This window comes from Metarhizium album (genome assembly GCF_000804445.1).
Source record: "Metarhizium album ARSEF 1941 chromosome Unknown scaffold_1, whole genome shotgun sequence".
NCBI lineage: Eukaryota > Fungi > Ascomycota > Sordariomycetes > Hypocreales > Clavicipitaceae > Metarhizium > Metarhizium album.
In genome coordinates, this window is record NW_024467575.1 from 2,909,718 (window position 1) to 2,936,815 (window position 27,098).

General features: G+C 55.3%; 9 protein-coding genes across 9 annotated transcripts; 4 read left to right on the forward strand and 5 right to left on the reverse strand.

The window, feature by feature from the left end:
• Window positions 1-406: 406 nt before the first annotated feature.
• Window positions 407-1,788, forward strand: MAM_00823 (78 Kda glucose-regulated protein; the record flags this gene model as incomplete). The annotated part of the gene is made up of 2 exons (XM_040819622.1): window positions 407-1,462; window positions 1,534-1,788. 2 exons carry the CDS (start codon window positions 407-409, stop codon window positions 1,786-1,788), a joined length of 1,311 nt encoding a protein of 436 aa, XP_040682887.1.
• A 1,190-nt stretch (window positions 1,789-2,978) lies between these two features.
• On the reverse strand, window positions 2,979-8,571 carry MAM_00824 (Ras guanine nucleotide exchange factor; the record flags this gene model as incomplete). Its single annotated transcript, XM_040819623.1, has 2 exons — window positions 2,979-8,013; window positions 8,162-8,571. 2 exons carry the CDS (start codon window positions 8,569-8,571, stop codon window positions 2,979-2,981), a joined length of 5,445 nt encoding a protein of 1,814 aa, XP_040682888.1.
• A 2,776-nt stretch (window positions 8,572-11,347) lies between these two features.
• MAM_00825 (vesicle fusion factor NSFI) lies at window positions 11,348-13,994 on the reverse strand (the record flags this gene model as incomplete). Its single annotated transcript, XM_040819624.1, has 3 exons — window positions 11,348-11,683; window positions 11,749-13,600; window positions 13,681-13,994. 3 exons carry the CDS (start codon window positions 13,992-13,994, stop codon window positions 11,348-11,350), a joined length of 2,502 nt encoding a protein of 833 aa, XP_040682889.1.
• Window positions 13,995-14,444: 450 nt separating this feature from the next.
• MAM_00826 (homocitrate synthase) lies at window positions 14,445-15,494 on the forward strand (the record flags this gene model as incomplete). The annotated part of the gene is made up of 2 exons (XM_040819625.1): window positions 14,445-14,452; window positions 14,477-15,494. 2 exons carry the CDS (start codon window positions 14,445-14,447, stop codon window positions 15,492-15,494), a joined length of 1,026 nt encoding a protein of 341 aa, XP_040682890.1.
• Window positions 15,495-15,647: 153 nt separating this feature from the next.
• On the reverse strand, window positions 15,648-16,247 carry MAM_00827 (uncharacterized protein; the record flags this gene model as incomplete). The annotated part of the gene is made up of 1 exon (XM_040819626.1): window positions 15,648-16,247. The coding sequence occupies one exon, from the start codon at window positions 16,245-16,247 to the stop codon at window positions 15,648-15,650; it is 600 nt and encodes a 199-aa protein (XP_040682891.1).
• Window positions 16,248-18,630: 2,383 nt separating this feature from the next.
• On the forward strand, window positions 18,631-19,182 carry MAM_00828 (uncharacterized protein; the record flags this gene model as incomplete). The annotated part of the gene is made up of 1 exon (XM_040819627.1): window positions 18,631-19,182. One exon carries the CDS (start codon window positions 18,631-18,633, stop codon window positions 19,180-19,182), a length of 552 nt encoding a protein of 183 aa, XP_040682892.1.
• Window positions 19,183-20,410: 1,228 nt separating this feature from the next.
• MAM_00829 (putative domain KxDL) lies at window positions 20,411-21,331 on the reverse strand (the record flags this gene model as incomplete). Its single annotated transcript, XM_040819628.1, has 3 exons — window positions 20,411-20,492; window positions 20,589-20,741; window positions 21,021-21,331. 3 exons carry the CDS (start codon window positions 21,329-21,331, stop codon window positions 20,411-20,413), a joined length of 546 nt encoding a protein of 181 aa, XP_040682893.1.
• Window positions 21,332-22,125: 794 nt separating this feature from the next.
• Window positions 22,126-22,497, forward strand: MAM_00830 (uncharacterized protein; the record flags this gene model as incomplete). Its single annotated transcript, XM_040819629.1, has 1 exon — window positions 22,126-22,497. One exon carries the CDS (start codon window positions 22,126-22,128, stop codon window positions 22,495-22,497), a length of 372 nt encoding a protein of 123 aa, XP_040682894.1.
• Window positions 22,498-25,369: 2,872 nt separating this feature from the next.
• Window positions 25,370-26,560, reverse strand: MAM_00831 (phosphatidate cytidylyltransferase family protein; the record flags this gene model as incomplete). The annotated part of the gene is made up of 1 exon (XM_040819630.1): window positions 25,370-26,560. The coding sequence occupies one exon, from the start codon at window positions 26,558-26,560 to the stop codon at window positions 25,370-25,372; it is 1,191 nt and encodes a 396-aa protein (XP_040682895.1).
• Window positions 26,561-27,098: the final 538 nt, after the last annotated feature.

The window sequence follows — 27,098 nt, forward strand, 5'->3', positions numbered from 1 at the left end:
CGTGCATGACGTTACGGGCGGCAAGGGCTGTTGAGGAGGGAGCCGCTTCAGTTTGGGGTCGGGGCCCGTGATGAAGTTGAAGTTGAATCGTGCAGCGCCAGGGAAGGAGCACCCCGGATGGCTGCTTGATCGGAGCCATGATTGCGCCAGGCCTGGGAAGTTGAATCTCGACATGTCCACGGCAGCAGTGCAAGAATGTGCATTGGGCATTGCCCTGTCACGGAAACGGGATCCAAGATGGTCTTTGGTTGATTGTTCAGCAAGCACGTCGGGTCCGGTCGGAGGGAAGTCTGCGTGCCATCTCCAAGGCCTCCTCTCCTTCCTCTCACTCACTCTTGGCCGATGGTCGGGCAAGCACCAACATACATCATCGCAGCAGGAACGGTTCGAGTCCAAGTGCAGCGAGATGGCCAGCACGGCGGGAACCGAGTTCTTGGGCTCGATGCAGGAGATATTCAAGGAGGCGCAGGACCAAGAGTTCACCTCGGTGGCGGATTTCCGCAAGGTGAGCGGCGGCATCCTCAAGTTTCTCGGGGCCTGTGCAAAGATGACGGGCGCCAGAGCCCGCGCCAGCTGTCCGATTTGCCTGCCAGACGGTCGCCATGTCAAGACGCACGTGGCACTGCCTCCGACGGCCCTACGTCTGAGCAGGGCGACGATCGGGAGGCTGCGAGAGGCCCCCTCTCCCAATGAGTTTTGCGGAATTCTGCTCGCGCAAATACACGAGCAGCTGCATGCCAAGCGATCGGACGGGGGCATGGCAAGGAAGCACGCCACAGCGCCGCCGGTCTTTTCTCACAGACACGCCCGGAAGAAGAGGAGGGCGTCGAGGTCTTCGCCCGAGTCGACGCCAAACCCGCCGTCGGCGAAGAAACCACGCCGACACCATGGCAGACTAGACTGTGGGAATCACGACCGCGAGACTGTAGTGCGGGAGAAGGGGGCAGCAAGTGACGGCGAGGGGGGTGTCGCGCCGGTCTTGAAGCAGGGCTCTACGTCCCAGTCCCAGGGGGCAAAAGAGGTTCGCGCCAAACAGAGGCCCGACGCCGTCGCGGCCAGGACGGCGAAGGCGAGACATTCACTCCCCGCAGGACCGCCGATGCAAACACCATGTGCTCCCGCCAAGGCCTCCGCTGACCTGGCCACCGCGGAACGGGCTGCCAGACGGGATCAGAGTCCCGCCACACCAACCAGGCCGTCCAAGATCCTTGTGCTGAAGAGGAACCGGGCTCTTGCAGAGCGCCCGGTGATGCAGCTGCACCACCAGCAGCGGCAGGACGCTCTACCCGCAACGATTTCGCAAGATGACGACTCCTACTCCGATACCTCCAGCGACGACAGGGAAACAGTGTCCGACGTGTCCGACGTGTCCGACGTATCAGTGCTCCCCATGGAGACTGACCGCCCACAAGACGTGATCCAGGAGACCACGACGCAGACGGGGCTGGGATTCAAGCCAAGCGTGAGCCACCTCTGTCTATACCCCTAGGGAATTCTGGCTTCCCAGTAAACGACTAACCAGACCATACATAGGAGCGAGACACGCGACGAGCAGGCGCGAAGCCCCGCCGGTCAGCGGCAGCAGCTCAGTTCTTAAGAAAGGCGCCGCATTTGAGTGACGGCATTTCCTGCGTGAACCCGAGAAACTGGGACAAGTATCTCCGCAGGATCCAGGCCTACGCCGACTCGGAGGGGATCCGGGGCGCAGATTTCAAGCAGCGACTCATGAAGCTCGTCGGGATGATATACCTGCCCGAGGAGCTGGATGCCATCGCGGCAAATGAATAGGATAGGCTTTTGCGCATCGCAGAGCTCTGCTCGGGCCTTGCCGAGACTTTGGGCCCGGAGGGTGAGGTTGTGGACCACGAGACTCGCAACCGCTGGATAGAGACGAAGAACGAGGACATCAACAGCCTGAAGAAGTTGTTTGAGGGCAAAGCCTTCCTGGTCTAGTTTGGGGGTGGTGAGTGATTTCTGCTCGCCGAGAAGATGGGTGCTGCAAGGGTTTGAGCGTGCTTTCGTTTGCAGAATACATCACATGTAGCCGACGGCCTTGATTTTCGATTTTGCAATGAAACGGGCCCGGGGCCGTGGAGGTGGGGGGGGCACGAGGCAGGCAACAAGAATGAGACAGGACGCTCAAGTAGCTGAGAAGGAAAATACTGGCGCCATGACAAAAGGAGCGCAGCGTGTCACCGCAGAGAGAGGCGCACGCTTCCAAGGGACATCATGGGGGGCCTTTTATAACGGCGATGAACAAGTCGTAATGATACCTACTCTCTGCTCAACCACATGTGCTGGGTATATTCCGCCAGTCCCGTCCCCCATTCAGTCCCCTTTCCCAAAACTCCGACTCTTAACATTCGCTTCCATCATCTTCTCCCATCGATCCCACCGCAATGTGTTCAACCCTTCTTTATCCATCCCGGAAAGTGACAAAGAGGTATATAGCAAAAGAAAAAAAAAACACCTCGCTTACACTTGGAGCGTAGCATGACCCACGAACAAGAGGAAAACAAAACAAAGAAAAAACCAAAGCGTCGATGTGTGGGGTAGGCCAGGAAAAAGCATACCCGGGAACGCCAACGCGAATACGCCTCACCCTCCCTCCCTGTCCGTGTGTGTGAGTGAATGACAAAGTGAAACTCCGTTTGGCCATTGGATATCAAATGAAAACGAAATGCTCGCCTTGTCGGATTTGGTGTGAAAAAAAGGCATCATGCAGACAGGCCGCATGCGTATGAGTACACTTGGAGTTGTTGAAGAAAGAATTATGACAGCAAGGAAAGCAAAAAGTGTTGGGGGATATCAAGCTCACGTACGGGATGCTGTGATGTGAAAGAATCGCAAATAGCTTCGTGAGGCACTGCAAAACGGCCAGAACCCAAACAACGCCAGCTTGGTCGTGCTTGACAGGTCCTTCGTTTCGGCTGCATCCAGAATATATATATGTATGAAGCCACGGACGACAACGCGACTTATTCGAGGCTCTTGGAATGCTTTCGGATATCCTCATCACTAAGCGCCCCGATCCAGAGGCACCGCTCCGTCACGCCTTCAATGGGCTGGAACGTGTAACGAGTGCTGGCTTCCAAGAGGCGGAGAAGTGTCTTGACAACAGAGGCCGCGATGCGACACCGTTCAAAGTTGACAAGGGGTGCGGCTGTCGGGGAACTTGCAATTTCAGATGGCTTCTGTGCATTGTAAAGCAAGTCATGTGTATAAATGCCGACAAACGGAATGCATCCAGAATCTGACCCCAGTTCCATCTCTTGTCGAATTTTGTGAAAGTTCCTCCTGGGAGTGACCAGAAGCTCGAGATCACTGAGCGTCTTCAAGTCACTTGCTGGCACAAGGTCCCATGTCTTGGACATGCGAGATATTTCGTTGCTCGACAGAGCAATCGTGAGCTGAGCAAGAGTTGCAAAATTGCGATACCGTCGGCAGTGGGCCGCGACGTGGATCAGCTTGATTATGCATCTGGCTCTCTCTTCAACATGCTGCGTGAGGACAATCTCCGAGATGGCCCACTTGACCATTATGTTGAATCGTGCAATCACAACCTCGACGCCTTGCGCGTCTGTGTTCTTCAGGAAATCAACCCATGACCGAGAATGGCCCCTAGCACCGTTCTTCCAGTCCATGTCGATCAGTTCTTTCCAATCGATTTCGTTCAAAGCATCCTTCTCAATCAGTGTAAATTGTTGAGCCAGGGTGTCCGAGTCGAAGGCCAGAATGAATGGCAAGTGAACTGCAAGCTTGGGGCTGGCTGACGTGCCAGGTTTGGCGTCGCCAGCCAACGCATTGCTGCGAGCCATCTCATCGGCGAACGGTGGACTGTCAGGAGAGCCCACAATCGGCGTCAAGTCGGGGGTCGGGGGTAGTGGCTTTCTGGGCCAAGTGTTGAAATTGGTGTGGTCGGCATCGGGAGCCTTTGTCGTCACCGACATGCCCTGGGCCCGAGTTACTTGCCCCGAAGCTGTTTTCGGCCTCTGGTTGCAAGGAGGCTCTTGTGCCAGAGGATGTGCGGGAAGGCTGCCATCTGAGAGAGGGTTGGCATGTCCCTTGACTCCCCGAGAACCACGCTCATCCTCGGATAATTCTGAAGATAGATCTGTGTTGTCTGCGCTGTCATCTCGCAAGAAGGACTCGCCCTCCATTCCTGATGTGGTTGAGGGCATTGTTTCGCCAGGCTTGATTCGGTCAATGCTGTCAGACTTTTCCACGACTTCAAACGATGAATGCGTGGCATCGTGAGCATTGCTTACGTGCTCTGCATTGGAGACCGAATCTTCGTCGTCTGAGCCTCGGAGAACGGATCTGTCGGTCCAAGTTCGAGGTGACATTTTACTCGTGTCGTCGCCGAGCCCTCGCTTCAGGAGCGGTATCGAGCAGTACGACTCCTGCGAAACTTCAGAAAGAAAGGAAATCGGCGCTCCGGTTGTGCCGTCGGCCTTCCTGGGCTGTTGCTCGACCGGAACCCTCTGCCAGTGCTCGGCTTCATCTGCCAAATGATATTGCGAATACGACTCGGTACTGTTCATCCCCTTCTCCTCGTCCGTATTTTCCGCATCAAGTTTTGTATTGTTGAGCTCGGCAACGTCTTCTGGCTGTCCTTCTCCCTTCGTTTCGGTGTTGGTGACATCTGGACGCTGACCAATGACAGAGACTTTGGGAGATCTTTTGGGAATTATCCCTTCCAGTTTCATAAGCGCCGATTCAATGCCGCCATCTTCTTCGTCTGGGATTTGCGCAAGCTTTTGCGCCTCAGCTTCGAACGACGGTCGCATGACAGGCTTAGAGGAATGTGTGCTGAAGAGTGAGAGCTTCCGCTTTGATGGTTTCTCTGCCAGCTGCCCGAGTGAAAACACTTCTTCGCCCGAAGTCAACGGCGCGTTTGGGTGATCCAATTCCCCCGAAGAGTTGGGACGAGTACTCAACATATAGGAGCTGCGCATAGACTCGCTAAAAGTTGCCAAAGAACCCACCGATTGCGACCGTCTTACCATGGACCGGTCAAGGTCGCCCACCTTTGTAGCGGCTTTCAAATCCCCCCCGGGTCGTCGCCGGAGAACACGAAGCGGCGCGGGCACAGAAGCTTGAGATTGCCAGACGCTGTCCAAGTCGCTTGTGGCCGTGGCGGTGGCATCAAAGCTCTCGGTGGTGTGCGAAATTGACACGCTACCAAAGGAGGTGGCCCGGCGATGCATTATCGAGTCCAAGGATTGGTGTATTTTTGACGATCGGGTTCGTCTACGTAGCCGAACTACTCCTCTACTTAGGGGAGGATGCTGTCTGCTCTTGCGTACTGCCGACAATGATGGTCGAGCCTGTTCCTCTGAGACTCTTGCACTCTGGCTGCCTTCTAATGTCGCCAGGTCTGGGATGAATGGAGGCAAAATATTTTCCCCTACAAGGGGTGGCCTTGCGACGTCTGGGTGGACAAGGCATGACGACCGTCGAGAGATTCCAGCCGCTTGGGATTGCTCCGGGGGTGTATTTGGAGGAGTCGGGTCAGTGCCACGATGAATGAAGGAATCCGCAAAAGCATCAACGGAGTAATTCTCGCTTCCGTAGGCACCCGAGGGCATTTCGAAAGGAACAGTATCGTCCACAATGACAATAGACTTGCTTCCAACCGTTGTTCCCATGTCACTAACTGGCCTTTGCTTCTGGTTCAACGTGAAGGCGTCGAGGGTTGTTGAAGTGTTCATACGAGCGGCTGGATAATCGGGGCATGTTGACAGCATTGGTGACGGATTTGGAGGCTGGAATGACGCGCCGGAAGGCTGTTTACGGTCGACTGCTGCAGCCAAAGCCTCTTCCTCCTCACGGATGGCCTTTTTGAAATCCTCAGCGACCTCAGCCCCGAGAAGATCAATCCTAACAGGGGGGCGGGCGCCATTGTGTCTGGCGAGCTGTTGAGGAACCACGGCTGTTCCGGGTATTCGGTTTGTTGTCGCACCTCGGGGACCAACCGTGGGAATGTCTGCCACTAACTTGGCAGAATGAGGGCCTTGGTCTTTGGCTTTTAGGGCCTTGCGGACACCGCGAAGAAGTTTGCGCATGCCGTAGCCCGACATGGCACCGCCTGGTGCCCTTTCTTTGGGGTGATCGTGACTCTTTGACTGGAATATGGTTGTCTGTCGGTGAGAATCGCCGTAACGATGGTGAGATTCCACGTCGACGAAGGCCTGACCAGGCGGGAGAAAGTTACCACGTACGAGGCTCCCTTTAGATGGCGCAATTGTATGAGCCTCTTGGTCGGTAGAAGAAGCCTTGTCAGAGCCATGATCCCGCAAGGAATCTGATAGACTATTACTACGTTTGTGCGTCTGGGCCGGACGAACTCGCTTCCCAACCAGCGCCTTTGGTGCTGTTGCTATCGGCCCAGAGGCAACACCCACGGATGCTGAGGGCACTGGGTGAGCAGCCATCAACTCAGTCGCGTTAGGATTGCAAGCCCGCATGCTTTTGCTGGGGAACGAGCACGATACGACATCCACACTGGCCGGACTGCGTGGCGAGTTGGGGCCGTGTTCCAAGTCCATGGATCCCCTCATGCGATTCTCAGGAGTCCCAGGCCGGTTATCCAGCACCACAAAGTCCCCAACTTGCATCGCCTTGGGTATCTCGCCGGGTAAAGACACGGCGTGAGGATAAGGAGAGGTCTGTTTAGGTTGTAGAGTAGTAGGTGGTAGTGTTTGTTGTTGCCCCATCATCTGTGCCTCCAACGCGGAAGGATTCAGGCCAGGATCTCGACTACCAACCATGCCGCCAGGTGTGATGGTTGCCTCTACACCAGGCAGATCGTCGAATTCGGCTCCGTCCCAGTATTGCGCACAAACCCGGCGCCAACACTTCTTGAGCTCTGCGAGAATCTTTAATTGGACTCTGCGGGAGTCAACGTCTTGACAGAGCTCGTCAACAAAGTCGTTCAATAGGTTGCAAAACACCACGCGCAGGCCGTAGTCGGTGAGAAAGTCGTCCACGAAATAATTCAATATCCAGTGTCGAAGGGCGACAAAGGTCCGAACACGGACAATCATGCCAATCTCGTCGTTGCGGTCCAGCGCCCATCTCATACGGGCAATCAGCATTTGGAGAAGGTCAGTTGGTTCGAGGAAAGATCTGAAAGTGAGAAAGAAGTCGGAAATGAGTTCATAGTCCAAGAAGCAAGGGGACGTTATTTCGGCGACAAGCCGGGGGGGTGTCGCTGCTGTTACGGCCCCTGCGGGGGAATAGCGGACGGTGCTGCCATCGTCACGGGCTGGTTCCAAAGTCAAGTCGGTGAACATGGCGGGCTCAATGGCCAAGTGTGTCGACATGAAGGTTGGCCGCGCCGGGCGTGAAATGCGTGGTGATGGCAAACCAGGAGCCCCACGTTTGGCCACAGAAGGGGAACGATGCCCGGGAACTGCTAGAGGACTAGGCTTCCTCGTTGGAATTGCTGGAGTAGGCTCTTTGCGGGATTGAGATGAAGGACTGTGGTCTGACATGGCGCTGGAACGCAAGTCTTCGGTTGGCGCATAGGAAGAGCCTCGGATCATGGGAGTGCCTCGAACACTGAAGCGGGGTGTTCCAAGGCGCCAAGAGGGTATGTTGACATCGAGAATCGGCTTTCCGGTCATTGCGTCCAGGTCGTCCATGGTCCGGGGTCGAGGATCGTCACATTCGCCCAACTTTGAAGTTGACACTTTGAGTGTACGAGGTTCCTGTTCACTGCTGTGGTTGACTTCGTGTACCGTGCTGTCGGACATGGCTCGGTGGTGTCGCCTGGGTCGACTTGGAGTTCCGGCGTCTGCTAGGGTCTGCCTGTCGCCCGCAAGGGGTGTGGCGCTCGTGGTTGGGGTCCATGGTGACGGAAAATTACTTTCACCATCTTCCCCATCCTTGGTGTGGTCTTGTTGCCCGACTGGATTCCAGCTATCCACCACGGCTGTGCTTGGTGGCGTGATGGGAAAGGTAAAGTTTGGCTGAGGGTAGCGTAGGTGAGCAGGTCGTATGCTGGGCCTGGGTCCGCAAAGTTAGCATCCCATAGGGAAGCGTTGCAACCAGATGTGGAAACATTCGAGACTTGGTTGTTGAGGCGCTTGCGGCCCCTTTTTCTATTTCCTCATCGAGATGGAGGGAGGGGAGGCGGGCGACACCAAAAACCTACCTTAGATATATCCTCCCATTGTTCCCCACATTAGATACTGTAAACTGACGTCCCTCACGACCAGCTGAACCACCGTCTGGTGCAATATCCCACCTGTCAGCTTCAGTCTCGGCCTGCCTCTTCTCTTGCTGAGTTCGGCGTTCTGAGAAGGGAACCAATGGCTTGGAGGTGGTCGAACCCCCGCGGGTAATGTTTTTGGCAGTCCACTTGGTCGTCACAGGTTGTAGTACCGAGTAGTTCTCTTTGGCAGACGACGACGGCACCTGAGGTGATGGTGCCGTAGTTGTGTCGTTTCCAGCCAAGCGCTTTGGTGACGTTTGTGTTCGCGAATGAGCCCTCCGGAGGCTTGTCAAGGCCGCAAGGCCGGGTTTCAATGGCCTCGTCAAGGCCGGGGGGTCGGCGGCGTCCATTACCAAACGTCTCTTCGCGGGGCTGGGATGTCGTGCCTGTCGACACTGCAGTCGAAAGAAACATCAGCATGAGGAGGCACAATGAAGGTTCCGAAGCTGGTTGGCAGCCAGCTATGCCGAGGCCAAACAGACGCAAGATGTAGTCGCGTATGGCCACGATTGATGGCACCACTTCTCGCACTTGGGGGTAAAATCACTACTACGACTTCAAATTAAGGGACGGTGGCGCTCAACGGACCTCGAATTCGACCAGGCAAGAAGCAACCCGTGGCACAGCTCAGACTTGCGTCATGGGTGGCTGATGTTGACGGTCGTCCAAATGTCGCGTTGTTCGGTGTAAATCGGGCGCATCGAGTTGCCGGCGCAGGATTGAAGGCGAAGAATTTGACAGACGACAAACGTCGGAGGCGGGACGAGTCGAGTCGGTGCAGTGCAGTGCAGTGCAGTGCAGTGCCAGTTTGTTTCTATTGCAGCGCAGAGCTTGGCCGTGACTGAGAAGGGTGCAGCAGGGTGCCCGGCCCCAGTCTCCAGCCTCCAGGCCCAAAAGGGTTGCATGTGGGCAGCAGATGGAAGCGAAGGGGGCACACGGGCTGGCAGCGCGGGTTGTGCAGCCTGCATACTGACGGAGTGGTAGTAGTACTCCGTACTTAAGTGGTAGTACGTAGTACGTACGGAGTAGTAATAATGACAATAACACAACACTTGACAGCTCATTGGCCCGCGAACCGGGCGCCTGCTCCGTACTCCGTACCTAAAGTACTTACTTACTTTACCTACCTGGGTACCTACTTACGGAGTAATACTTGGGCATATACCAGGTGCCTGGCACGTACAGTAAGTGGTCTGAGCACGTGCGAGTCGCGCCTTGTGCGTTGAAGCGCCGCCGACGCGACCACCACGTTATCTTCCCTCTCCACTCTCCACTCCCCCGCCCTCTGCTCTGCTCTCCGCTCTCCACCCGACAAAGTACACTCCGGGCCGTGACCGTGTATCGTCCATGATGCGCATTTGACACTGGACTTGGGCCTAGGACCTTGAGTTTATATCTCCTATCTGTGACCCTTCTACGGAGTAGTGGGGCGTTATGATACATATAAAACCATGTCACGTGACAGTGAAGGTCCGTTCGCCCATCATCACTCGAGGAACTTGATCAGTCAATTTGACCAGCTCCCTGGCTTTCTAGGATTCCATCCGAGCGGCAGGCCGAACCCATCCCCCTCCGGTGGGCTCGCGGACTCGAGACACTCTGAAAACAAGTGGCTGGCGGCTTTGACCTTGACACCTCCCTCCCGTCCGCCCAGGATGATTTGCGAGGGGGGCTATGAGAGCGCCTCAGAGAGCCCACCGGGACCAGGACGAGAACAGTCCAGCGTCCGACCAGTCAGCCGTCCACAAGTCCTTCGGAGTGGACGCTGCTGAATGAGGGACGGGATACGGACATGGGGATACATACGCGCTACGCCGACACACAAGCCAAACAAGACGACAATCATTTCGGCACAGAAGCCTCCCGGGAGCCACCGGTTTTGGCGTGATCTATGCATGCTCGAAAGATCTAGACCCTACCCATGTACCCAAGTAGAGTACGTACGTAGTCGTCGTTCACAGAGCATGTTTGGCAGACCAAAGTGACGCCATTTTCTCTCCATCTGGTTTGCCAACCCTGTGGTCAGGCGTCCACGTGGGTTGAGACAGACTCATTCTTTCGTCGCTAATTCCTCGTGCCCTACGGAGTAGATCAGATCGTGTCATGTCCTTTCTCGAAAGGGACCTCGCAAGTACTGGGCCGAGATTCCAAGAATGAAACCAAACCTGACGTTTTGCGAGTCCAAGTCCAGACAGAGTCGACAAGATGCGAAAGCAATCACCAAGCCCGCTCCAACAGCCCGCCCCTCAATGACCTCCATGACGGCCTTTTTCGTCGAGGTGCTGCTGACGTCTCTCTCGCCTTCCCATGGTACCGAGCGTCGGGACGCACCGACTTTGCCGAGACCCCTGTCAAGGCGGGATTGTTTGGTTGTCATGTCACTTGGCTGCGAATCTGAGACTGTATAGCAAGTCCCACGTTAACAAGGGGAGGACTTGACATCTCTCTCGCCAGGCTACGGAGTAGATACGCCGTACATACTCCCCGTATTTTGCTCTTGACCCGTGGCAATCTGCGACGTCAGCTTCACAAGCGCAGCAGGAACCTCCGTCTGCCTCCCGTCATCTCTTGTCCACGAGCACAGAGCAGTAGTCGACACCGCGTTGCTCGAGCCAAGCGAAAAGTAGTTCGTTTCCTGATGAAGCAATTAGGCAAGCGCACAGCCAACATTGCCAAAGCCCGACGGCCTAGTACGGACTACACATACGCAAGTATTTACAGTAGGCAGGAAGACGTAAGTTACCAAGTGCCAGCTCAGGCACATATATTAAGGGGCACCTTCTCGTCAGGCACCAACTCGCCTCCGGACGCTGGGGAAATTGCGTGGCGCCCTGCTTGGTACTCGTCATCGGCGGTGGAGCGCGCACGCACGTACGTGGTTGCGCCCATCTACGCCGCAACTACTTCTTCCTTTTCGCATTTGACTGCCATGTGCGGAGGGACTAGACCTGTTGGACGTGTGAGTGCTGTTGTGCCCTCAAAAGGCCAATGCTCTAGTCAGACTCTCGTGATGCAAGAGCAAAGTGCGTCATCTATCAAGCAATGGCAATGGCCTGGATACGTTGCGACCTCCGAGGCTCTCATCATCTACCATCTATTTATTCATCGCGCCGTGTGACAAGTCTATCAAAGATTTATGCCCTGAATGTTATCCAGTAATAGCTCTGAGAAAGTCTCTACCAAGTGGCTGCTGGATTCGCCGGCCTTGGCCTCGAAGATCAGGTCCTGGATCGTCTTGATGCCTATTCCAACCTTGTCCGACCCTGTGCGCTGCTGTACCAGCTGGAGCACATGGTCAATATCATCGGGTCGAAAGACACGAGATTCCTGCAAGACAACAGCGAGCTCTTCAACGTCAGAAACAGCTGGCACTGCGACCCTCTTTGCGAAATCAGTGTCGATTTCGAGCATCTTGAGCACGGCAGCTTTGGACGTGGTCACGAAAACGAGGAGACGGTGATTCTAGAGTACAGGTGAGTAAATCGCGTCCAAGGGCTTGGTCTCCGCCGGGGGGGGGGGGGGGGAACAATGAGCGTGGTAAGGGCCTCCAGCATAACGTTGGAGAAACGAGGTCCAATCGGGTTCCAACCGATGAGACGCTCAAAGTCATCGAGGATGAGGATCGACGCAGGCGACTTGTAGGCATCCGCGAATGCTTTGTGAACGTAGTCCTTCTTGGCAAAGTCGTCTCTGTACCCAACGAGATCTGCCGGCGTCACCAATTTCACAAAGGGAAAGTCGGACTGCATGGCAATGTGGGCTGCAAGTGCAGTCTTTCCCGCACCTTTGGGTCCGTGGAAGAGCACCGAGGTGCTAAATTTGTTGGGGTCGTTTTTGATCATGCCAACCACACGCATCATCTCGTCAATAGTCGAGCCAATGTATCGGCTGAACCGCATGATGCCCAGACCGATGGCGTCTTCAAGCTCCGCCTCTGATACACCATATGCCGGCTTTACTTCTGTCAAGGCCAGCATGAAATCCGCGCGGTTGACTTGCATGCTGGCAACGTCCTGTTTCACGGCAGCCATTTGACCGACTTCTGTGTGGCGCGAAAATGCAAATGATGCTGCGGCCTTGACAACGCCATTAATCTCGGCACCCGAGTAGTTTTTGGTCATGTTTGCGAGCTCCTTTAGGTCAACATCAGAATCGAGAATCTTGTTCTCCCTCATCTTGGCAGTGTGGATGTTGAAGATGTCGAGCCGACCCGCTTCATCTGGTAGAGAAATTTCGATGTGGACTTCCAAACGACCAGGTCGCATGAGCGCATCATCAATCATGTCCTTTCGATTGGTCATTCCTATAAGCAGGATATTGTTCAGCTGGTCGACTCCGTCAAGCTTGGAAAGAAGCTGGTTCACCACGCTGTCACCAACACCGGTCCCTCCTCCAGCGCCCGATCCACGCTGTTTGCATACGGCGTCGAGTTCGTCGAAAATGATGATGTGAAGGCTGCTTTCTTCGCCCTTTTCTTTGTACTCCTTCTCGGCATCCGCGAATAGCTTTCGGATGTTCTCTTCAGACTGTCCCACGTACTTGTTTAGAACTTCAGGGCCATTAATGACTTTTGGCGGGCGCGCGTTGAGCATTTTGCCTATTTGGCGGGCAATAAGGGTCTTGCCGGTACCCGGGGGGCCGTAAAGCAACATTCCTTTGACGTGCGGAATGCCCATCTTGGCCACGAGGCCAGGAGGAAACACGCGGGAGGCGAAAGCTCGACGAAAGATGGTGGAGAATTCATCGCCCAAACCACCAATGCCCATGTCTTCAAACTTGAAGTCCGGCGCCAGAATAGCGTTGGAATTGGGCTTGCTCATAGATGGCTTCATGTGAAAGTCAGTTCTACCGTCGCGGTGGAACAACACTCTTGTTTGGCTGGTGAGAATGCCTCTTGCATGGCCTTCTCGGAAGACCTGCTTGCTAGGGTCATCCGAGGACATGGCAAGGTCTACAAGCCCCACTGTCTTGACAACAATCAACAGCGGAATATTGCGGACATCCATTAAAATTCTCTGCCCAGGGGCCAGAACTTGGTTTGCGAAGGTGTCAGAAAATTGCGCTGCGAGATGATCCTCATCGTATGGAACGTCAGTTCTCTTATTAGGCGATGCGAAGCCGACTTCTAGATCAACGGATCCCAAATATGCTCTCCCTCCTTGGGCAAAAGGGTCATATAGTTCTCCAGAGAACGTGTCGCGAATGGTGATGTTACACCAGGAACGCTGAGGGTCGGAGAGACTAATTCCCCCTTGGGGGAAGCCGGGAACGGGCCTCGCTGTGATGACGAATTCTCCCTCTGGTTGGCCGCCACGCACGAGGATATAGAGATCGGTACCGTCTCGGTTCGGCGGGAAGTCTTCCGGCGCAACAGCACATCTGCCAATCCACCGGTTAGATCAAAATTCAAAGGATGACACGTTGGCCAAGATGGCACATGTGAGGATAGCGCTGCTCACATATTGCCGTAGATCAGGCGAGATTGCAAAGTTCTGTCGGCAACCTTCTCGACTCGCAAAGGAACCCTTCTGGAACCAGAGTGTCCGGAAGGTCCTTTCTCTGAGTATCTCGACATCCCTGGCGATTGGGGACCAGCCCCTTGGTTGATCCGGGGATCGCTATAGCCTTGAGGACTCCCATAGCCTTGGGATGGATCTGAGCCGTACGAGCCTCCCGGCGGCGGTCGTCCTTGGTTTAGGGGCATTCGGGGATTGCCTCCTGGTAACGAGGGGGCGTAAGGCAACCTGCCGCCGCCTGGGGGTATTCTAGACATTGCGATGATTTATGCCCTGAAGTTGTTCTATCGGATTCCTCGACAAGAGTAAAATCCGGGTGAGTCTGGAAAAGAAGGGATTCGCACAAGTGACGATGACAGTCGGGCAACGTGGTCGTGCCTAGAAAGTGTTGTCGGGTCTTTCAATGCCAGATGGGGGCGTTGACAGCGAGTCTCAGGGTGGTTTCGGGCCAGTGCTCAGTTGGGCTTAGCCCATTATGTCACCAGAGAATTGTGGGGCCGCGTGCAGGTCAGAAGCTTTCGGCTTGTTCCTCGCGGACTACTGCTCTATCATTTGAATGATGGAAATACATACACCAGGATTTGGGATGTCCCGAGAGCCCATCACTCTTCTTTTACCTGCGTATAGAGTGCCCTGCTTCGCGCTCCGGCTGCGTCTACCCCGAACTTCGGCCCTCACGCCAGGCGATCCTCCCTCACCATTCCATCATGCCATTGTAAGAAGACACTCTAGCCTGCAGAGTCTTCAAGTCTCAACTGACCTTGGACAGACATCTCTTAGGGAAGAAGTCATGGAACGTCTATAATGCCGACAACATCGCGAGAGTGCGCCGCGACGAAGCTGCGGCCAAGGCCGCAGAAGAAGCGGAGGAGCAGCGCATGCAGGAAATCGACTCGCAGCACCGCTTGGCGATCCTCAGAGGCGAAGTACCGCCACCACTGGAAAACGGTGTGACAAATGGCCTGGAAGTATCGCCAAAATCAAGCAGGGAGGGTGGCCCAGATCGTTATAGGGACATGCGGAGGAAAAGAAAGCGCCATGGCGAGGATGACACAGATTTCGAACTACGTGTAGCAAAGGAGAGGACGGACGCCGTGATCCAATCACTGGAATCATCCCGACAACCAAAGAGCTCGGCCCCGATAGTGGATCGCCACGGCCATATTGATCTGTTTGGCGACGAGAAGACCAGGGCCCACAGCGAAAAGAACCAGGAAGCGGAGCAGGAGGCACACAAGAAGAGGCGGGAATATGAAGACCAATATACGATGCGCTTCTCCAACGCAACCGGCAGGCATGGAACAAACAATCCGTGGTACTCCCAAGCAGTAGCCGCGAGTCGGGATGCGCCGCTGAAAGACGTCTGGGGGAACGACGATCCAAGGCGCAGGGAGAGAGATACGAATCGTATGGCCGCCAGCGATCCCCTTGCCATGATGAAAAAGGGAGCGTCGCGGGTGAGAGAATTGAAACAAGAGCGAAGGAAGTTCCAGGAAGAGCGAGAGGACGAGATGCGTCAAATGCGAAAGGACGAGCAGCGCAGGGAAAAGCACAGGCAGAGAGAGGAGCGTGAACACAGACGACGGAGCGCATCACCCAAATCTAAGAGGAGACGGCATCGGTCTAGTGACGCGCAAGACGACAAGTATGACAGAGACTGGGAGAGGGGGAGAAGAAGGGACAGGGACCGAGAGCAGCCACATCGGCGCAACTCTCTTTCTCACGAGAGGGAGTCTCGTTGCCGCCATCATGATTGACGAGCCAAGCGCCGGAATTGGGATACCCACATCGATTTTTTCCTCTTGCATGGATATGTATTAGTTACCAGTACACGAATTACCCAACCGTAATAAACCAAGCCCCTTGGATGAATAAAAGGAAGAGACCTAAACCCTTCCGCTCCTCTTCATTCACTTTTCCACCCGCGGCAACTTGATCTCAACGGCCCTCATATTCTTGTCAACCATGTCCACAATCTCCTTGGCGTCCATCTTCTTCAACGCGCCCTGGATCCTCAAATAAGTCTCCTCGCTGAGGCCCTCTTCAGAATCGCAATACACGTCCAAGCCTTCCTTCGTAAACACTGTCGGAGCAAACCAAGTCACCGCCCACCTCTCCTTCTTCCCCTCGGCACTCGTGACCTCTCCCCAGCCGAGCACCTCCCAATGACTCGACACGAAGAACAGCCAGCCTTTGCCCCTCCAATCCCACCCTCGGCCCGCGGACTGGGTGTCGACTCCGGCGACCGTCTTGAGAACACCCGACGACTTGGTGGGTTCGTACTCGACCAGGTCGTCGATGCGCCGTCTGCCATCGTGCCGGGAAGGGAGAGGCGTGTAAGTGATGCGGACGTTGCGAGAAGACCGCCACATGTGAAGCGTAGAGTGGGTGACGGTCCACGTTGCCGCGAGCCATTCGACGTCCGGAGCGGGAGACTGGCTTGACGCGCGCGGGTGTTTGGACGTGTATTTTGACGGGAGCTCCAGCACGATGGGCGTTTGCTCAGCCATGGCCGTTTTGTGATGATTGCGAGTCCTGGCCGGCTGCCAATCGACAGATGCTTGCCGTGCCAGAGATGTATGTGCACCTGGCTACGAGATGCCTCCAGGAAGGGGGGGGAGGAAGAGAAGAGACAAGAAAGGAAGAAGCTAACCAAGGGCGAGGTAACTTGGAAGCGATACTCCTAGCTCGTAGTCTCCCGCTACCGGAATCTCACAGATCCGAAATGAACGGGCACACCGTGTATGCGATCCTCGCCACTCCACCGTGTTAATAGTCGTCGATTTATGGACTATCAATTCCATGACCAGCTATGAAGTGACGAGATTCACGACTGTTGATTTCTGTTCTTGGATCAGCCAGGAATGACATCATCGTCTTCACCTGGGGTACGGATTACGAAGCACAAGTTGTCATCTCGGGTCTGGAGCAGTGATGGCTACGTCTAGGTACTGGGTACTGGTGTATACATGTATGCGACCCTGACCACATGTAATGGGAACCCCGAGCCGACCTTCAGCTGAGCCTCAGCAGTTGCCGGCCGAACGAAGTCTTGCCCTAGTGCTGGGTAAGCACTTAACAGGTGGCTAGGTACCCACTAGTCGGGTACTTACCACTCAGGTGCTGCTCGCGTACCTACCAAGTAGACAGGTATCCTTGGCTTTCTCAGCCATAACAAGACGCCTTGTACAATTTTGCACCAGCACATGACAATGTTGACCTGTCTTGTGAAAGCTGTGATAGCTCCGATGTCCTGAGATACAGGATCTGCGCGCGTAGACAGTCCAGACGCCGAATGCAGCGAGGCCTTCTTCCAACCGACCATTATCCTCCCGTGATTACTCGCTTATTCCAACAACCTGAGCCGTCGAATTGAACACGATGGGAACCGCGGCCACTCAAGGCGCTGAGCGACATGGACAAGACAGCAATCTCGGAAACGGCAGCTAGTGAGTCATATTGCCTACTGTTGGTCTGTCTCATGCAAGAACACCTTATTTTGGTAGCAAGGTACTGAGTGTCTCCGAACAAGATGCATCGCCATCGCCAACGTCGCAGATCACGGCTTCCTCATACGCGAAGGCAATTTGTAGTCTTGCTTTATTGCATCAGCTTCAATGGCCCCGCTCCAGACACAACGCCCAATGCCCTTGGACATCCAACATGACAGTCAATTAGCAGCCAGAGACTCAGGAGATCAGTGGTAACGCGACGATAGTCATATTGGGCTCGGAGGTGGAGTACGTTTTTGCTGAACAGGACGTTGACTTGACTCCCAATGGCCATGGCTTGGGGTCAGGGGTCGATGGGCGAGTTGAATGTTGGCCGACAATTCGTTCTGGCAGGTTGAGGGCTACGTGTTGACCAACGAGTGAAGGCGCGTGATGCCCGCAATGAAACGTACTGCAATCCTGACAACGACCGGAACGTGCGAGACTGACAAGTACTGCTCAGCCCTTGCACCAGCTGGAGCGAGACTTGCGACCCCTTTTTTCCAGTGATTCGTACAGCTTGACTGCTAGATGCTCTGCTTGCTTGACGCTGAGAAGGCGATACACGCGACTCCGCCGTCTACTTGAATAGGCAGCGATCCCACCGAGTCACGATCAGGAATACTATACGTCATGAGAACTGCCTCGACCTGCCCAATTTGACAGGTCGTCATCCAGAAAGCTGTGTTCTCACGTCGGCGTTCAAACAAACTCTCTCGCATGTACGTAAAAAGATGAGCAAGCCAAAGTCAGAGCACGAGGCACATCAAATAGACTGTAGAGTCGGGAGAATGAAGAGTACAGAACGGAAGCTACGCAAACGGGTCTAGCCTAAGGCCGTTGAAAGTGTTGGTACACGCTGCATGATTTGTTGGTGAGCAGGGAAAGCCTCTGTAGAATAACCTTTTCTTTCAAGTGTAGACGCAGGTCGTTGGAGCGATGAACCGGGGAGATTCGCGACAGACAGATGGTCCAAGGCAGGTTCCGCGCCATTGCGCCAAGGCCCAATTCCGGCGCCGGTAATTCTTGGGACCATCTCATCCAAACGGGTTCTCGGGGCGGCATAATATATATGGGAGGCGCCAACCATGCATGACGGCCCGCGAGTATCAAGTTGGCCGTGTGATGTAGTTATCAACGACCTTGAGGACGGCGAGCGAGGTTCACGACCACATTTTAGCCCGCCCAATGAGGCAGTAAGTACTAGGTTAGTCAGGTGTCTCACAAAAAAAGACGGACGTGGTCCCACTTGCAACCCCCAAAGCTGAGTCCCCAGAATCCACGGCTCCCACAACAACCCAAACCACACCACGACAACCTTCATCTTCCTCACAGTTGCGGTGAAACACCAGCTCCATTGCGCTCCTGAACTCGCCCACTCCGAAATAGCTCACCACACGCGATGGACCCCGTGGAAGATGTCGTCGCGGCCGCCATGGGCTTCTCGAGCTTTGGCGCACAGGACCACCCCCAGAAGAAGAGAAGATGTAACCTAGCAGTGGACACAGTCACGCCTGCTGCGCAGCCTTTCCCAGGTCCCCGAGCAACCCCAGCGGAATCTGATTCAACGCCCTCAGGAACCCACGACAGCACGTCGAAGGGGGACTCCGAGGCCCAGGCGAATGCGGATGAGATCAACCTGGACGACGAGGAAGAAGACCATCATGAGACCATACCCCCAAAGCCCTCTGCTGAGACCTTGTCGCAGGCGCATACGTCTCGCCACGGCTTGCCAGCTCGTCCTGCCCCCGGAGCAGGATCCGTCGGACCGTCAAGGCGGTTTCCGACAGGTCGGCATGGTGTATCGCAAGCAGGAGACTCAAGAGCCTGGTACGAGGGATATTACGACAGCGCGTCGAATGAGAATCCATGGGATCGCCTGGAAACGAGTATGGGTCTCGAGTCAACGGGGGCTTGGATTCCTAGACAAGTGCATCCAGAACCGAGTGTTTGACTGACGGCATTGTGTGACACCGATGACCTGACCAGGAGAGTGATAGACGGCTCCTTGGACAGAACCAGTGACCCGGTTTGCCCGAACCTGTCGAATTCGAGAACCTCACAGATTCTGGGAGCGGAAAGACAGAAATTGGCTTTGTACGGTCACGTGACCGACACCGACTACACGGCGTCCGAGTCCAGTGACACTTTCAACGTATCCGTCATGTTTCCATGCTAGTCACATGACGGCGATATCTACGAAGCTCGGGCCCTCATCATTGATGCTTGTGCAGCTTTCATTGGAGGACAAACACGCCTTGGCACAACACATGGCCGGCAAGGAGCCCGTCGTTCCGAACTCAGTCGACCCGATGTACGCTGCGGGAGAGGACTTGCCATGGCGACACTTATCTAGGACACGGCACACACTACAGCTAGGTACAGCAGGTTGAAGGTTGAAAATCTGTTGGTCTTTACGGCTATAACCGGGAGGAGCAGCGTACACTACAATAGGAAAGGCTCCTGTCCACCAGTCGCCACTTCAACCCGCTGTGACGGGGCCCCAGGTGATGCCCAGATTCTTTTATTCGGGACATTTTCGGCCACGGCTGTCCATCATCATCCCCTACAGCACTTGACCTACTGGACTTGATCTGTTGGGTAGCAGGGCCCCCTTGATGCCCTGGCGGTCCGTTTCAGTTCACACCCCCAGGCGCCAGAATAGATGGCGGTTCCCACCAGACGCAAGAGAGCGAGGTGTACGTGGTTTTTCGCAACATGCCAAATCCAAACCAATTGCCATCCAATCATGACTCATAACGTCGTGAAATAGCCACCATTTGACACCCCGCACGCCTATCGCTGTGTGGAGAGGACGAGACGTCGGGCGGCTAATTTGCCGCAGGGGGGACTCGGTAAAAGCAGCCAGAGATCGCGCGCCAACGCTATGCAAGATTGCCGCGCGGCCGCCGCATTTTTTCACATGGCGTGATACAGGAATATCCCGATGGAGTACTTTGTGTAAACCGTCATGTGACGCACGGTACTGAAAGTCGCCCTGTAGCTACCATACGTAGAAAACGCCGTGTAGTTTGTTTCTTTTTCGTGTTTTTCTTCTCCTTCGGATTTTGCCGCTGAACCAGGGAGATGAGTATGTCGAGAGGTATAGTAGCTTTTTGATCGCTTCAAACTGATGAAATCTTGCACGGCAAAAGATGGAACGCAAAAGGAGGCCATTGTATCTAGTACTCGGGAGAAGGATATCTCTCGCGAGCCTTGCGATATTCCCTGGGGTGCTTGCGAGCAGCCTTGGCTTGCAGTGATCTGGGACGAGGAATCTGATTAGTTGGCTCCTCGAGCTGCGTTGAACGTCGTGAAAAGGAGGCAAAGCAAAGGCGTTTATGTCGATGGCGCGCTTACGAGACTTTCTTCTGAGTCCACTCCAGATCTCCCCGCACCTCGCGGGCGTCTCGCATTCCGTCACGGAATCGCTCCCGCGTCTTGGCAAGACGAGCCTGTGCCTGCTTTTGCAGGTCGACGAGCTCGCGGTGCTTGGCATTCAACTTTCCGGAGCTGTGTTTGTCCGGTTAGCGTTTGCAAACAAACACATGCGAAATGACCATGTTCCGCGATGCTCGGTCCCAATGTTGCGGTGCAGTGGTGGGAAGGCAAATACACTCATCCCCCCTTTTCCCGGGGGCACTCGAAAAGCAACACGCACAGATCAATCTCGGGAGTTGCAGTAGCAGACAGGAGTCACAGGACCCAAATCCTGCCTCGACAGGAGACGAGAAAATGAAAAATAAATTGCCAATCAACAAGGGTCCTGGTCCTGCGGGGCCCACGACTTACGTTTGTGCTTGAACCGCCATGCTTCGGTCAAGTGGGATGGGGTTAAAGGAGTTTGCGAAACGATCTTGCATGTACTCCTGGAAATCGATGCCACTAGCCGAGTTGGCGCTGTCATAGTCGTTTGAGCCAATGTAACAAGCAGTCCCCGTGTACCCACTGTTGCTGTAGGAGGCAACTCCAGACGCGGAACTCATGTCGTCGTCGCATTCCGGGGGAGACATTGAGTAATGAGTGTAGGTGGGATATTGATTGGCTTTTCCAGGGACCGCCATTGGCATGGAGTAGGACACTGTCGGGAACGGGCCAGACATGATGGCCTGTGTATTGAGCGAGTCGTTTGTCCGGCGTCTTTGGAAGTTTGGATAGCGACACGAAGCTGCAACCTGTGGATCAAAGACTGCTAGACACTCTCCTGTTCGGAGCAAGAACTGGAATGGTGATATAACGTCGTGACAAGGATGATGTTGTGAGTGGCTGACTAGCTTGGTTTGTAACACTTGACAGTATGGCTGTGCAGAGACACAAAACAATGGAGGCCTGTGATGGTGGGACTTGGTCCAAGACGAATCAATCGACTTGATGTTGATCAAGATTTGCCCGAGATATCTGCGTGAGAGGAAAATACAAAGGGAGGAGGGAGGAACGGGCAGGCTCCCGAACACACGAGGCCCTTTTATAGTTTTCCCCGGACCCCCCCTCGGCTGTTATGCTCCAACTGAAGCAGACATGACAGGTTTCATCTATCCGTTAGAGCCGGTACCATGATACCCCGCTTGAAAGGATATTGGCCAAGTATCATATGAGGGTATTGGACACGGCGGCGAGATGATCATGGCGGGTGTGCATGATGTGGACCAACGACGTAACGACAAGGCTGTTGAGGTGGAGCGATGCCCTCCAACAAGGTAGACTTTTTGCTCGAGACGTAACTGCATAGTACGTGGTAGTACTGTACCCGACAGTATCGAGCACGCAGGGCCGACATGGATACGTCTGGTCGGATCACGCATCATCCATCAACGGGAGGAGGGTGGCAGGCAGTACGGGGGCTTGGACCAAGCAAGACGCGAACGTGCGTCCGTGGTGCGAGTGGTAGCCCGCCTGAATGGGCGTGAGATTTGGAACTTCAGTCGGCAACATCAACGAAGGGGCAAAAGGTGCTGCGCTCCAGGGGACGAGGCAAGGCGACTGCCGAGAAGTCGTCATGGTCTCCCGTGCTGGCCCTGATTCCCAGCACGGAGACGTGGCCCACCAAACGCGTCAAAAGTGGCTGGCGATGGGAAGACGAAGGGCTCAAGCGGGAGAGGCGGGCGGTGGCCAAAGGCTGTGGGCGCCCATGAAGAAAGAAATCGTCTCTGCCATCTTGATTCTTGTGTGCCCAAGGCACATCACGCATCGTGCATGCGAGAACAAGCGCGACAAGGCCAAAAGCAGCACTGGATTTTTCATGCAACACGGTCTGGTGCATCGGCATTGACATCACGCAACATGCTGACACACCCCGGGGCCCGGGCTGATGAGTTGCCAGACCGACATTGAGGCATCAGGAAAAGTTGGGGGCCTGCGCCGGGACCGATATTGCGATGCTGATCAAGGGCGAATTTGCCACAGAGCTCTCGAACGAGCTTCAGGCGCATGCGCCTTGATCTGGACTGGCCGCCTTGATGTGTGGCGGATGGCCATGATGCGTTGTCAAGATAACGACCACATCACTCTCCGAAAGCCAGCAGCCCGCTGCGCGCATGTGCGACATGGCCGCGACCTGCTGCCTATTGCTGCACGCTGGTGCTGATGCTGATGCTGATGTTGCGGCTCTCCGAGATCGCCGTGCCATTGAATGTCTCGCAAAGTAACAGATGTTGCGTCCTGTGCACGTTTTTTGTTCCTTGTCTCAAACCATGACTAGGACAGGCACACAGGCACGTTGGTGCGGTACGCGACGGACTTGGTGGGTACTTGTACTTGTAGACTTTGAAGTCTGAACTTTCCCAGAGTCTTCCGCAGCGCCTGCCTGCCAAGCACATGATTGGCTATCTGTGCTGAAAGGGAAGGCTGGCCCTCGACAAGTTACCAGATCAATAGAAGTTGGACCTGCGCTACCGACCGCGCTAGACGCTTTGGGCAATCATCATCACCTGCTCCTTCCGTAGTGCACATTCACCCCCCTGGCATACAGCATACAGTATACGGAATACACACGTACGTACTATGTACCTGGGTATGCATATGCACGCCAGACATCTTGGACATTTTTCTCACCATCTATCCGGGGGATGGCAGGATGAGGCCCCTTCAATCTGCCAACTGGCTGCCCACCCATCGTCACCAATTCTCTGCTTACTGCCCTGTTGGGAGCAATCGGAGTTCCCGGGGTCAAGCAGCAGCAATCGAGCTAACCCTGCCGACTTGATGCGTCGTCGAGAACCGGAGACATGGAAAATGTTTTCCATGATTCCATCCAATCTGCCCCTCCCCCGCTGCTGAACCAGTTCATTCAGGTTAATCGTTGCGCCATCACCAGCACACATACCACTACGGAACTTTGACACGGCGGGCTTTCCTTCAGAATCCTGTTTCGATTGTGTCCAGAATACAAGTGGCATTGTTGCGGGTGATACAGGAGACCCTTGAGCGAATTGAGGTACGACTTGCCTGAGACCAAAAGCACTACTGGTGTCTTGCGCTTCCACTTCAACGAGTCTCTGGCGTACATGAGAGGGGTATATGGAGTGGCGTGTACGTCCATGACATCTGGCCAGACCGATTCCCTTTCGCTCTCAGTCCACCCACTCATGAAGCAACTAGCCGCGCCGCTCAGCTCATGCAGGAGTCTGTATCAATGGATACCAGTGAGCGCACATGCGGGCCACTGTAGGCTGCGATTTTCTCAATCAACTTGGACCATTACACCCTTGGAAAACGCCTGGTATATCCCGTCCTGGGGCCATGGTGCCAGAAACGGCTTGTCGACACTATGGCAAAAGGCTACCATGCATACGACGATATCGTGAGGCCCATAACTTGCACCAACCTCTTAAGAACACAGACAACGACCAACGTTGGTCCCCGATTGCGACAGAGCACATCGACGCAACGTTTTTGCACGGTGAAGGGTCCCTCGAAATATCTTGGGCGTTGGTTGGGGGCGAGAAAATCAGCCATCATATTCCAGCATATTCCAACAACTCGGTTCGCCAGGCCGATGAGCGACTAGTACAGAAAATCACAATCAGTGTGCGGCACATTGATGGGGGCACATCCCGAATGACAGCACAGCAGCAGGGTTTGGACTCAAAGTGGAAATTCTGAATAGCACGGTGTGCACCACACACCTCCTCCCAACGACGTGGGACAACTCATAGTTACATGGAAGAAAGGAACTCCTGCAAGAGCGTTGATGATGGGGCACATTCTCATAGGGCAGCAATTGCGGCAAGACAAATCTTTACCAACTTCTGTACGCCGAAAGGTCTATCGCTTATGTCGATTGGGGCAACGTATGTGCCATGCCCAAATAGTGTCTTTTCCTCTCTGCCATTGTCAGGGAAGAGTGTTCAAGTTACTGTCCGTGATGCCGCCTTACCGCTACTTGGACATCCCTGTCCCTGCAGGCTACTGTAGATACAAGATTTTCATGCACAGGTCGAGCATGTCTAGCACAGGGCAGCAGAGCCAAAAGGCCGCTGGTTGTCCGTCGTCAAAGGCGGTTGTGCTTGCCACAGAGGCGGGGAGGGGAAGCCCCGGATTGGACTCAAAAAATCCATGGAAGAAGACATTGACAATGAAAACGTTGGGTCCCAGGCCCCAAAGGACGACAACATTACCAGCCTCAGTTCCTGCGCACTTGGCTCTGGCAGGATCCTGCACGCCATCGCTGCAGTTTGCCGCGCATTCCTTGCCTCTGCAGCGCGGTGACTTTCCAAGTTTAGGATCTTCAATGTTGCCGAGCACAACGGACGGGAGTCGGTCGGCGTCTGCGGTTGCGAAAGGATGGATGGGTCCCAATTCAACAGCACTTGATACACGATTTCACTGCAATGCCGACGTCTGGACAGTCTCTTCAGCTGGTAGCAAATAGTCTGAATTTACAGAAAAATCTATCTGCAAATGAAGTCGGGTCTGGTCTTTCCACATCTCAATTCCATGATATCCGATAGGCCAAGCTATCTGCTATTTAATGTTCCCCCTCCCAGTTCCCCGCAAAATATCCAAAGACCCCCAAAAACGCCGGCCATGTGCACGAGTCCCCGAAGCTTGGTCGAGTCATGAAGAGCGGTAGCTGACGTGCATTAAATTGGAGAAGCAGTTATTCAGAGAGGACGGCCAAAGGCTCACCCAGGAAAGAGCGCCTAGGCAAAGAGCCTGAGGAACCCCCAGATGCCAATGCCGCTAATAATGGGAATCGTGAGGTTGTCATCCCAGCCAAAGACGTCGATGACTTCGCTCGCGGAGCCGACGAAACCAGACCACAAGCTCATGATGGACAGGGCCAAGGTGCCCGACGCAGTGGCCGCGGCCCGAGACAGCCCGAGGGCGCCCGTCACGGCAGACGGCAGCGAGAGGGTGCCCTTGAACATGAAGTCCTCGTCCCCGGGCATGGGCCCGACAACGGGGACCAGCCAGCCGTAAAAGAAGAAGGACGTCGCCACGCCGAACAAGAAGGCGGCAAGGGAGCCGGCCAGCGACTTGCCACGGCGAAGCCGGGGCGTGTGACGACCCCAAAGACGGCCAAACGTGCTGGCGGCGGTGTCGCACCAGCTCAGCAGCAACACGCTCATGACGCCCACGTCCTTGGGGAGGAGGTACAGGACGGCCCAGGCGCCGAGCAGGTAGAATATGGTGCCGTTGTACCCCGAGTACTCGCTTTCGCGCATGAGCGCGCCCAAAAGGCGCACGTAGAGCCTGTTGACTGCGACGTACCGGTGCCGGAGCCAGTCCGTCGTAGCGATGGGGACCAGTGCGGCCATGAGGTACGGGGGGACGGACTGCGTCTGCGTCCCCGTCGCGTACAGCCACACCACGAAGAAGCCTATCGAGACGTGGAGGACTTTGCGGGGAACCTCGTGTTTGTGGACGAATGTTCGCCAGTGTCGATGGATGGGGATGAGGCCGAGGGGGCTCGGACTGCGGCTGAAGTCCCGCCACGACCAACCTGAGGGAGTGGCAGGCTGGGGAGGAGCCAGGTGCCCGTTCGGAGGAGGCAACTTGCCATTTACGACTGTCTTTTCGGAAGTTTCTTTGGACGAAAGCCTCACCATGGCAAGATTTGCGTTGCTCGACGTCATGCGAGACATTGCTCGAGAGTCGATTGGAGACCTGCTTCTCGTGCGGGATCTCCGCAGGCCTGGCACCTCGTCAGCGGCATCGTCTTCTTGGGGTTTTTCGTCTAGAGGCTGCTGAGAGGGTGCCGTTCTCCTCGTGGCCGCTGAGGGCCTTATGGGTGCCGAGCAGTCGGCTTCGTGCTCCGAGGGGGTGGGACTCGGCGAGATGACGCGAGGCGTCTCGGGAACGGACGACGCTGCCTTGCGACGCAAAGACATGGTAAAGGATACTGGTGGTAGGGCAGGGCGTCGAACGGCCCCTGAAACAACGCGATGAAGCGATTGGTGACGCGAGGGCCAAAGATGCCGTTGGGCTGGACCGGCGGCAGCGGCGGCGACGGCAGACGAGGAGGCAGAGGAGTGGATGGCGGAATCGGTGTAGTTGTCGAGGCGCGACCGTCGCGCCGGAGGCGTTGGCGTAGGCACTGAACCCCGTATCGAAGCAATGTCGGCTGACGGGCTATGGAGCGTCGAGTAGGGTCTCTGAGGGGAGTTCGCGGACTCGGGCTCTATCGGATCCAGGGTGAAGGGCAGAGATGCAGCAGAGGGACCGTCCCCTACCGCACGATGACGAGACTGAGGAATGACGGCGGCAGGGTTGGGACAGCGCGCGCATGAAGGCCCGGTGGGGGACGGTGAGAGGGAAAGATGCGGGAGAATGGTGGCAGAGGAAGCGTTGGGAACCAAGAGACACGGTTTTGTCGTTTCTTACGCCGACACGGGATGGTTCTCGAGTCTCGACAGACGGAGGCGTCGG